Genomic DNA, 12354 nt, shown 5'->3' with positions numbered 1-12354 from the left:
TAGTTCTAAAACAATCTACCTTAGTTCTGCCCTAAGATGGATGGATGGATGATAGACTATCTATCAACAAGTGAAAATTTGTATACAATCCTGAAAAAGTCTTATGCCAGCTTCGCCTCTAACTCAGACTATCTTTCTTAGCTTTGTCTCCAATTGGCCAATGGCTTGATGGAAACTCGATTTTAATTCAAATTGGATGGCCAACAGCTGCCTTTGTGCATTTTGACCCGATTACCCTGTTATAGGCTAGGCTACTTGTCCAATGGGACGCCATAGCTTAAGCAACCCCAGGGATAAGGTCCCTACACTGCTCAATTAAATTAAACAAACTAAACATTTTACCTCTTTTGTCGACTGCTTATGAGTATTCATATGCGGCTCGAATAGATACATTTATTTGTCACACAATTTTCCTGAAAACAATGAGACGCAAGCTTCAGCATGATATTGAACCTTGGCCATCCGAAGTCAAAGCGCATATTCGAGTTCAAGCTCAAAAATAGTAACATAGTAACACGAAGTCAACCATTCCAGCCACGAGAAATATAAATCACATGAGGTTGTCAAAAGTATAAATGAATAAAAAACTAAATTTTCTCAATTTACCTTGCATCTTAGCAAAAGAAATATAATTACTGAAGCACATTATTCAGCAGAGGATCACCAAATGGCAACAAGTTGAGCCCTGCCATAAGAATGAGTTGCTACGAGTTCCCCTTATCCCTCTTACAATCCGCTTTTGCTGCCTGCTAAAATCTTGGCAATAACTGATAATTGTGAAGAAGCAGGGAACACATCAAAACTAAGCCACAAGTGGCGATACCAAATAGTCAATTATTTTGACGCTGGAAAGTTTCCTGTTACAAAATTATCATGTCCACCATTTAGAACTCTGACAGTACAATTCAAAAGTTTACAACATCTGCAGTATATATCGGGGAAAATCCCAAAATACAAGGGATTATTTCTAGCGCAATTCAGATACACCTCGGCAAAATAAGCAAAAAATTACAAAAATTTATTTTAAATTACATAACTACAGTATTTTTAATTATGTTTTTAATTTCTTTTATTGAGTAGTATTTACGATACAAAAGCGAACAAGTTATACTGAATTGCCACTTACCTTGTATTTTCTTTGTTTTTTCGTCTTTTTATTCAACTTAATTTCGTTTTTGGAATCGTTTAATTTATTGTGTTACATTGTCTACTATTAACTAAGCTATTGTTGAATTCGGCATTTCAAGCATCCCTTAGCCAACTTACTGACTCAACACTAACTTAGTTGGATGTAATCTGTAAAAGATAATAACAAATACTTTTGCGGTAATTTGTTAACTGAAACGCTATGGACAACTAAACGAGTAACAACAACAACAATCACGTGTGTTCTTTTGCAAACACAGTTTATTTACAAATCCCTGGACGTCTACCACATTTCACAGTTACAGTTCCTTTTTGTTCTGTAGCATATTTTGTCGCTGTGCACCATTTTCTACATTTGTACTATTTAAAAAAAGACTGCATTTTTCCTTCATTATTTGACGGCACTTACCGCTCGCTTACCCAGCATTTTTCAGGTTAGCAGGGGTAACTTATTTGATAACTAATCTACACCGTTTAAAGTAGTGATCCTTCTAACCTCTGACATCATTTACGTCTCTTGAAACGCTAAAAATAAGTAATCTTGGGATGCTTGAACTCACTATATTTTGTATAACCCGTTTATTTGCAACAAATGTTCATATGAAGCATGTAGTTCCATTTTTTAAATACACTTAACGATTTAAAATATAGAACAAATTTTACCTGTCATTCATTCTCTCTCGTTCTGAATATCGACTCCTCTCATGGTCAATAGGGGGTCTAACCCTGAAAAATAAGAATGTTTAACCGAAATCCCAGATAACTCAACAGAATTCGTAGTCCAGTAAAAATACGAAAAAAACGGCCAAACTTCGGCGTTAAAATGAACACTAAAATGTTCAGGAAAATTTGCTTGATAAAATCCAAAACTGGTCGGACAGAAATACCTCTTTTTCAGGGAAAAGATGGCGAAAGGGGGAGGACGAAAAAGGTGGAGGGGAATCTTGAATTTAAATTTCTGCAATATTTTCTGGATTGAAAGGTCGTTTCCTATTTATTCAAGTCTGGGAAGACAAAAATGACATCAAGTACCACAAATGGTATTTTCACCTGTTCTGGCTTTGCCCACAGTGGAAGTGATAGAATTTTTCAGTTCTGATGTCATTTTCAGTTTTCCCATACTAGAATTATCAGGAAACGATTATCAGGACTAAGCGATGGGATTTTTTTATTTGATGTCAATTTTGGACTCTCCGGGTTCAAATTAATAGGAAACGAACTTTCAATCCAAAAAATATTTAAGAAATTTAAATTCGACACCACTACCCTTTTTTTTTCCTGAAAAAAGGGACATTTCTGCACGGCTGATTTTGGGTTTGTTATACAGTGAATTTTTTTGAATACTTCAATGGCAAAAACCTTTATGTTGCTCAAATGCCAGGTTAAAACAATTTTTTTACTGGACTGTACAACTGAGGTAAAGTTAGCACAAACACAAAGAAATCCTTCCAAAGAGGATTAGTCTATGAGGACTCTTAGAAAAACGATAGGCATATACTAGCAGCGAAATCTATCAGAAAACGAGAATAAAAAGAAGAAAAAACAGCAAATTATACTTTCTTCGAAGAATGGGAAACCTATTTATTATATCTAAGGAATTAAAATTATTAGATTTGGGTAACCATTTTATAGCACATAAAACAGTTTTCAGAGCTGAACAATAGTGATTAGTTGAGAGTAACAGAAAATTATTAATTATGAAGGCATAAGAGAGACAGAGGACGGTGAAACTGGTTGTCGATTCTTGCGACAAGAATTAAACTATTAAATTGTTAATAGTTTAATAATAGTTTAAGAATTAAATTATACGATTCTTTATCTGTCTAACAAGAGAAAGATTCACACGGGCAGATTTTTAACTGATATTTCAGATTGCAGGTGATTATACATTGTTTCGTTGATATACACCCAATTATTAAGAGTAAGTCACTTAAGCCTCCACAGGAAATTTACTCAGGACATGTCAAAGATTTTGATTTCATCAGGGCTCACTACTCTCCTATCGTCAAACTTGGCACTTATGCTTTTATGCTGCTTATGCTTACTGGGGCCTATTTTCGTATTCGTGTTCGTTTAATAAAATAGCTATCGTAGCACTCAAAAATGAAAGCTAAATTACGCTGCTTTTAAAATCACAAAACGGTCACTTGTTAGCTACATTTATGAAATATGGCACAACTTTCAACTCACTTGCTAAATATACTTAGGAAATATGGTACAAAGAAGTTTGCGAATTTGTTCGTACGGCATTTGACTGGTTCTAGTTTGTTATAATGCCTAGAATGTCTGCTGGTTGATGCGGATGGTGGAAGCATGGATCGGTGCTTCTCGTTTGTTAATAGTGATTTCCCAAATCAAACAGTTCGTGGTAACGAACTGTAGTAAGGAGCGACCCGGCTCAATAGTAACCAAAACTCTAAAAAATGGAATTTTGATACCAATAGCTACATCAAAAGAATCGCATTTTAATGCTGGTTTTAAATATATAAGTTTCATCAAGTTTAGTCTTACCCATCAAAAGTTACGAGCCTGAGAAAATTTGCGTTATTTTAGAAAATAGGGGGAAACGCCCCCTAAAAGTCATAGAATCTTAACGAAAATCACACCATCAGATTCAGCGTATCAGAGAACCCTACTGTAGAAGTTTCGAGCTCCTATCTACAAAAATGTAGAATTTTGCATTTTTTGCCAGAAGGCAGATCACGGATGCGTGTTTATTTGTTTTTTTTTGTTTTTTGTTTTTTTTTCTTTTTCCCAGGGGTGATCGTATCGACCCAGTTGTCCTATAATGTTGCAAGAGGGCTCATTCTAACGGAAATGAAAAGTTCTAGTGCCCTTTTTAAGTGACCAAAAAAATTGGAGGGCACCTAGGCCCCCTCCCACGCTAATTATTTTCCCAAAGTCAACGGATCAAAATTCTGAGATAGCCATTTTATTCAGCGTAGTCGAAAAACCTTATAACTATGTCTTTGGGGACGACTTACTCCCCCACAGTCCCCGTGGGAGGGGCGACAAGTGACAAACTTTGACCTGTGCTTACATATAGTAATGGTTATTGGGAAGTATACAGGCGTTTTCAGGAGGATTTTTTTGGTTTGGGGGAGGGGTTGAGTAGAGGGGGATATGCTGGGGGACCTTTCCTTAGAGAATTTGTAATGGGAGAAGAAAATTTCCATGAAGGGAGAGCAGGATATAGGCTACTAGCATTATTTAAAAAAAAACAATTAAAAAATAAAAGTGAAAAAGCTTTTTCAGCTGGAAGTAAGGAACAGCAATAAAACTTAAAACAAACAGAAATTATTACCCATATGAGGGGCTCACCTCCTTCGAATACCTCGCTCTTTACGCTAAAGTATTTTCAGTAATTTCAACTACTTATTCTACGGCTTTTGTGACTCAGGGGGTCATTCTTAATGAATTGGGATAAAATTTAAGCTTTAGTGTAAAGAGCGAGGTACTAACGATGGGGCGAATCCCCTCATATATGTAATAAAAACATGAGAATACAAAAGTTCTTTACGTAAGCTAATTTATAAGTTACGTAAATCTTTTACCAATAAAAAGATTCGTAAAAAATTATAAGTTCTAGTTGCCTTTTTAATTAACCAAAAATCGGGGGGCAACTAGGTTTCGTCCCCCGCTCTTTTTTTCTCAAAATCATTCGATCAAAATTATGAGAAAGCCATTAAGCCAAAAAAAAAAAAATATGCAAATTTCGTTTTGATTATTCCTCTGCGGAGAGCCAAAATCAAAACATGCATTGATTCAAAAACGTTCAGAAATTAAATAAAAAAAACAAGTTTTTTTAACTGAACGTAAGGAGCGACATTAAAACTTAAAACGCACAGAAATTACTTCGTATATGAAAGAGGCTGCTTCCTCATCAACGCCCCGCTCTTTACGCTAAAGTTTTTTACTGTTTTAAAAAGAAGAATTGAGAGAAAGAGTCAAACTTTAGCGTAAAGAGCGGGGCGTTGATGAGGAAGCAGCCTCTTTCATATACGAAGTAATTTCTGTGCGTTTTAAGTTTTAATGTCGCTCCTTACTTTCAGTTAAAAAAACTTGTTTTTTTTTATTTAATCTCATTATTAGCTCATGCCTTCAATCTAATAAGGTGGGCAAATTCAAGAGCTCAAGGGCACTTTCGTAGTTGCTGAAACTGTGTCTGAGTATTATCTTAGTAGCGCGTTTTAGAACATCTTCTAGTTCAGCTGTCATATAAGCTGTGTTCTGAGTTTGGGGACCCCAACCAGAATAGCAATACTCGAGGATAGGCCTGATGAAGGTTGTATACGCCAGCAGGAGCTGACGATAGGAAAAGCCTAATCTGCACATCCTTGTTAAACTCTGGATTGAGCAGTAACCTTTGTGCACAATATTGTCCGCATGCAGCTTAAACGACTTGTAAATGTTATGCCTAGGATTGTTGCACAGGAAACAATTGGAAACGAAACATCTATCACAAATGAATATCATGCTGGCCAAAGAGTACGAGCTTGGATAACTTATAAGACTTGAAACTGGCAATAGTGTTGAAGAAAAATTACTGCCGCCATCTATCAATAGGCATTTCTTTGTATTTTATTTTCAAGCTTCGTTACTGTGTTCTTTTTGTTTGTCCTGTGGTGGCGCAGTGTGTTTTCCTGAGCTTGGTAAACCGGGACACAGAAATTGAACCTGACTGCAGCAACATACTGCAGGGCCGACACAAGAACCTTAGCAGTCAAGAAGCGTCGTTAATCCGATATAGTAATAAAAGTCTTTCTTTTCAGAAACTGAGGTCCTGATCTCTGGTGAAGTGGGTTTGATCTCTGCTTGTAATACAGGACTCAGAGTGCGAACTCAGCTGTAGCAACACACTTCAGGGTCGACGCAAGGACCTGAGCAGTCAAAAGCGTCGTTATTCAAAAACGAAGAAGAAACGAACCTGAGATTAGACACTTACTACTACACAAATCTTACCAATTACGCTAATTTTTCTGATTATTACACTGATAAAATGTCAAGAGACACTAAAGGCTAGATGGCATAGGTGATTTTTTCGTCGACACCAGCACCATTTACCACTCTTGTATGTTATTCATGCTCTTTGTTGCTAAACAAGGCAAAGAATAATGCCATAAGGAGTTCCAGATCTCTCAGAATTGCTTGTCTAACCGAGGCTAGAAACAAGAAGCGCAATAATACAGGTTCTGCACCACCAAAAACCCTGGGTTTGCTTGAAAGTAGACTCTTATGCGAGAAAACGTTTAGGTTTTGTTCCAAGGTGGATAATTTTCAGAGATTTATATTGTCACGTTGAATTAATTTTATTTTATAACCAGCTGTGTTTATAAATGACAAACAGAATAAAGAAAGAAAAAAAAGGGTAGAAAACAACAAATAAAACAGAAAAACGAGATTCGTAGCATAGCCAATGCACAATAGTAACGGAATTCCGGCCACTGCTGGACAAGCAGCTCATAGAAAGTAACTCTTTATAGGTGAACTATAAAAAAGAACTGAATGTTTTCTTTCTCAAATTATATTGACTACTTCAAAATAAACCCCCAAGAATTGATATATACCTCAGTCTATATGTACGTGAGATAACTGATATCTCATACCTAATTGAGAACCAATATGTTTTGAAATTAACATAAGGAAATTCATGTGTTCCGTACATTTCTAGGAAATTACAAATCATTCTAAGGGAAATTGCTTTATGAATAAGCACTTTGCAGGTAATTGCAAAATAAACTTCATACAGCCTCCTTTCCACTCCTAGACAGCTGATTTCGTCTGACAATTGAAGAGCGATTTAGAATATAGGTTTATTCTAAATAAAGAATTATATTTTAGAATATACAGTATATCAATATCGTATCTATAAAATATATATGGTATACATAGAATACAGAATATCTAACTATAAAATATACGGATGTAATGATATAAACCTACTTATCAATGAAAAAGAACTCGCTCTCCTTCGAATGTTCATCTAAATGTAACTTTACCAATCAAACTAAATTCAACTAAGTTAATCGAACAAGCGGTAGCATTGAAAAAAAAATCGTTATAAAATGTCAATGACAAACCTGCGTCGACTACTAGCGAACGTATCTGACTCCGATAATTCACTGGCTGATTCATACCTGGCATAATCATCAGCTCCACGTAAAAGGGAATTTCTGCTTGGCGGGTACAGTTCATCATGTTGATACCTAATAGGATGTATAGAAAATAATAACCATGCACGACAGAACATAAACAAGCAAATTAAACAGAAACAGTGCATGCCGACCCTAACGCTTGCTTTATTTATAATGTACCATTCTGATAAAAGACGCAGGTTTTGGGGAGCAGACAAAGGTTAATTTTCAGACATACTGAAAGATGGCCAAGTCCACCAGATATTGCTTAACAAATCTAAATCCACAAATTTCTACTCTCACTCCCTCCCTACAACTATACTGCAACTAAAATTTCTATTTCCAGTATATTTAGATTCAAGACAAGTCTCGGGTTACTAGAAAAAAGTTAAAAGAAAATAAGCTCATATGACCCATGAGTTGCTATATGCATCATGCTTGCTAAATTCAACAATATGTTATTATAAAAGAATGCTACTTTGTTAAATATCCATCTAAGATATATTATCGCAATACTGAATATGCAGAATAGTTGCTAGTTTAATAAGAATATATAAGAGCATACCGATCGCACTTTTTTGCCAAAATAAATTATTTCACCTTCAGTCTAATTTAAAGAATAAGTAAAAACGTCCTGAAACAAGGACGAAAAAAGGAAAGAAATACGATTGATATTTTGAATTTGGTTATTAGCATTAGCTTTATGATTTTACCATGTGACCCATGATGTTTCCTCATTAACCAACTCAAGTTCCCTTTCTTACCCCTTCCCATGCTCTTTACTTTGGAGATAATAGGAAAGTATGGGATGCTGAAAATGGGTTTCAAATTTGCAACTTTGACAGAAAAGCTAGCTTTGTGATGCTAGCTAAACCCACCACAACAATGAAGATAAGTATGCAAGCTTACACATCATCAATAATTTCTTTTTAACTTTTTTTTTATTTGCTGTGTTTTGAGTCGAAGATTATAATCCCAAAGCCCACAATGTGATCTTTTATAACCTAATTAATAGCCTAGGTTTCATTTTTATGTCATTTAATCGATAGTGCATATAACCTACTTTTGATTAAATTTTATGTTCGATCCAAAAAAAAAGCCAAGTTACAAGTAGTTGCACACACAAATTACGTTGTGCCTCTAATTAAATAAAACGAATGTAACACTAAACCCTCACACGAAAAACCTCAAAAGAGACTCCCCATTCATATTGCACCCACCCTCTGCAGCTTTCATCCTGTGTCTATCCCCTCCCCCTTCACTGTCGTTTTTCAAGATGAAAAAAATATGTGCTCCTTCAAATAATTATTAATAAACCATTCCCACATCAGATGTAACTCCCGAATCAGATTGCTTTAGCTAAATTTCACTGAGACTAGGCCTTTACCTCAAGCAAGTTTTGCTAAGTATATTATCATACAAAACCATAGCAGGACCTTTTCACGGTAAAGAAAAAAACATTCCTCAGAGATTTCCCCGAGGAAAAATTAATGCACGACCTTGAATCCAAGAAAAACATATTAGCGGGAAAAGGATATATGAATTGAAAGGAACCACAAAAATGGAGCAAAGCTTACATAACTAGCAAAAACTTTCTATGGAAAAGGTTTGGGGAAAAGCTTGCACAAGTTTGAAAGCCAGAAAAGTAGGAACACTTACCTCCTATCCATATCCCGTCTGTGAGTTCTTCTATCATCAGGCAGATAGCGACTATCCTCATCACTGTCATCTGGATAGCGTCGTCTGCTATCTCGGTAGTACCTTTCATCACCATATCGACCATGCTGTGAATCATGTCTAGGACGCCGAGATCCACGATCTTCAGGTTCATAGCTTCTTCTGTCTTCCGTCCTTTCTTCTGAAAGAAAAAGGAATTGAAGGACTCGGGCTCAAAATCTATAGAGAAAAAAACGGAGGAAAATGACAAAGAACGTACATTGGTCATTTTGATTATAAAGTAGGCTTATTGACAATGTGTTTACTATAAATAATGGTATGTGTTCAGCACATATGTAATACAATAAAGGTTTGGTTCAATCGGCTTTTAGCATTAACATAGTCAATCTGACTTCTGCCACAGGCTCAGGATTCCCTGACCCAATCAGTTTTTTTTTGCAATTTTCGTTTATTTTTTCTTCTCTCCTTTTCAACTGAGAGAGAGGTTCTAAATGAGCTTACACAGTCGAGAGTCAATCAAGCGGTATGTAGCTCAAACCTAAAGCGGCATTACTAATTTTAACTGTGGACAACCAAATCATATTGTTTCACAAACAAGCATGACCTTGAAACATAGTAGGAATGGTTTCAACTTTAACTTATGTAAAAAATTTTAAACGAACAAATAAATGTTCAAATGGGGATAAGTCCATTTATTAGACAGTACAAACAGATACAAAAGTCTGCATACTTCGATCACATGTACAGCAATCGTCATCAGCAGAATCACTAAAGCATTAAAATTAACATATTTATACAAAACAATAGCCTCTGGTCCACAAATAGTATGAGGTTCATTCACTAGATTTGTCTGAGAGAGTTCATTAACAATATATTTTTATGCCTCTGTTCCAACTGATGCTTAAAAGCAAACGCACCATCAAGCGCAAGTTTAAAAAAATGAGCTATTGAGAATGGATCAAGTACATATTATAATATTCTAATAGTTAGAATATCACACTTTGTTATAAAGTTATAATAGTTTATAACATAATATTAAGTTAGAATACGATCTTACATTGGTGGTTCTATTCAGATCTACCAATTATTAGTTGCCCCATAACAACAGAGCACATAAAAACTGCACCTGAAGATTCTGGAATATGCTCTGGCAAAATTTTCTCTCTGTTCAGAAATGGCATCCCATGAGAGTACTATAGCCAACAAAATGACAAGGCTTAAAGCTCTGCTTGCATCATCGATGTCTTAATTTATAATTTTGAGATCCAAGTTCATTGCGGTGTTTCTCCCATACAAAGGACAAAGGCTACGGTATAATTCCGGTATATTATTTGAAGGATAGCAAGCAAAACAAAGTATATACTATGGATATTATTTGTTTTGTAAATATTTTCTTGTGGGCCTTTTACACAGACAGACCGCACTGTCAAGTCTCAAATGGGTTGAAAATTTGCCGTTTCGCAGATAATTTAGATCATAAAAATACTACTCCACTTATAATCAGGATCGTGAGCTCCTAAATCACGACAGTGATTTCAAAGATTAATTCAACAACTACGCTTGAAAAGAAAATTGTGTGAAAATTGGTTTATCGATTTTGCCCAGTCAGGGGTCAGGTTTATAAACTCTGTTGTTCCACAGCCGTTGTTCGTTAACCCAGCTTTATAAACCGATTTTAAAAACTTTTTTGTTTCAAAGGATAATTTTCAATCCCGTTTTCAGAATCTGGTTTGTCAGTGGAAAACACCTTATATTTTTTTAGTGCTATATGTGTGATGGTTGTTTACCTGCTCAAGTAATACAATCTCTGTTCTTTATTGATCGGTATCTATCCAGGTTTTAACCCTATAATTGATCCCCCGCAGCTTTGAAGTGAACTATTAGTAGTATGTCATCTCCGGGAAAACTTTGCCCAATTTCTCAGTTTTTCTCTTTGCATTTGGGTATAGACAGGGTCCAAGTAATATTTGGTAAGAGCTGAATCATTAAAAGACCTAAAGCCAAACTGCCCTAACAAGACAAAACGACAAAAGAAATTTTGTATTGTTCTTCAGAAGAGTGGCTCTTTTATTGTATATTCTACTTCCGGGGTATGGTAACTGTGTATATTTGGGTTATTTTCTTTATGCTCTTCTTTGATTCTCAATTCTCCATTTTTTTTTATACAGTTTTGTTTTTCCTTTCTTCTCCATGCTGAGGGTGCAATGACATGCATAGGGCACATCAATATTTCTTTTCCAAAACAAATGAGCAGTACCGAAAATGAAAAGAATAACTGGGGAAATAAAGCGATGGTAGGGACTGCTGAGACACTTTCTAGATCAAGGATCTTCAAGATCTACAGGAGCCACTTGATCACAATAATTGAAACATGGTTGTTGCAAGTTGATCTCCCACTTTAAAGCCATTGACACACCGACGGAAGCAAGACACAATTTAACTATAGACAAATCATTATTAAATAGGCTACTACGAATACAGCTTCGTAGAAGAACGTCTTTAAAAAAATAGTATAACAAGAAGGTGCACAAGCCCATACCCAGATAACATTTCGGAAGATGGGACAAGAGTCATAAAAAACGATGTTGAATTTGAAATTGACTGGGATTCATCTAACATGTATATTTTCACACTTAGTGACAAAGAAGGTCCATGAGAACATATAATAGTTCTATGGGTTATTCTACACTTATTTTACAGAAGGAAAGAGCAAAATTATAAAGATTGTTCCCTACTTACTTCTTAATGATAAATCTTGCTCCGATCCAACCATCCCACTTCGAGTGGACTGAGGCCTTGAAGGCCGTTCAATCTTTTGACTTGACATGTTTTTGTCTTCAGAAATGGAATGCTCTGTTTCATAACCAGGTACTACTCTTGCTGAATCCTCAAGTTGACGGGTTGGGGTGGACCCTAGATAAAACAATCACAAATTAAAAACAAAAATTTCAGCTTTTCATCCTTAAGACTGTCAGCTAGAAAAGTAAAAGATTGTCGATTCATCACATTATCAAGGCAGATAAAGAATTAATCAAACTTTAAGGCACGTCAAAAGAGCATTAAAAACAGATAGGACTAAGAGAAGGAATTCATGTTCTTCGCTGTGAACAAATAATAACAACTGTCACAATCTAATGTTATCATTATTTCATTAATTAAACGAAATCATTAATTATAATCAATTTTTATTATATATTATTAATATTATTATTATTATTAATTATCTTCTATATACAAAACCATTAATTTAGCAATAAAATATTTTATTCATATCGCAAAATGGAGTCTTCTTACTCTCAACCAAAAAATAAATAAAATATTAAAGGAAGTACTTCTGATGATGAAGCTATCACTACAGAATCCAAAAGTTAAATTGGTGTTAGACCAGTTCAGCGCT

General features: G+C 35.3%; 1 protein-coding gene across 4 annotated transcripts in view; it reads right to left on the bottom strand.

Annotated features, from left to right (window-relative positions):
• LOC136035303 (protein transport protein Sec16A-like) overlaps positions 1 to 12354 on the bottom strand; it is a 116802-nt gene that overhangs the window by 82639 nt on the left and 21809 nt on the right. For 2 of the 4 annotated variants that reach the window (XM_065716997.1, XM_065716999.1), the window contains exons 6-9: positions 11697 to 11870; positions 8940 to 9138; positions 7227 to 7352; positions 1810 to 1872 (exon numbers count right to left, since the gene is read on the bottom strand). In XM_065716997.1, the coding sequence (XP_065573069.1) occupies positions 1810 to 1872; positions 7227 to 7352; positions 8940 to 9138; positions 11697 to 11870 (562 nt within the window). The remainder of the gene's footprint in view (positions 1 to 1809; positions 1873 to 7226; positions 7353 to 8939; positions 9139 to 11696; positions 11871 to 12354) is intronic. The other 2 variants (XM_065716998.1, XM_065717000.1) reach the window with 1 other exon arrangement.

The sequence above is a fragment of the Artemia franciscana genome, chromosome 14 (genome assembly GCF_032884065.1).
Source record: "Artemia franciscana chromosome 14, ASM3288406v1, whole genome shotgun sequence".
NCBI lineage: Eukaryota > Metazoa > Arthropoda > Branchiopoda > Anostraca > Artemiidae > Artemia > Artemia franciscana.
Note: the sequence above shows the minus strand (reverse complement) of the source record. Positions and strands in the feature narration are given on the sequence as shown.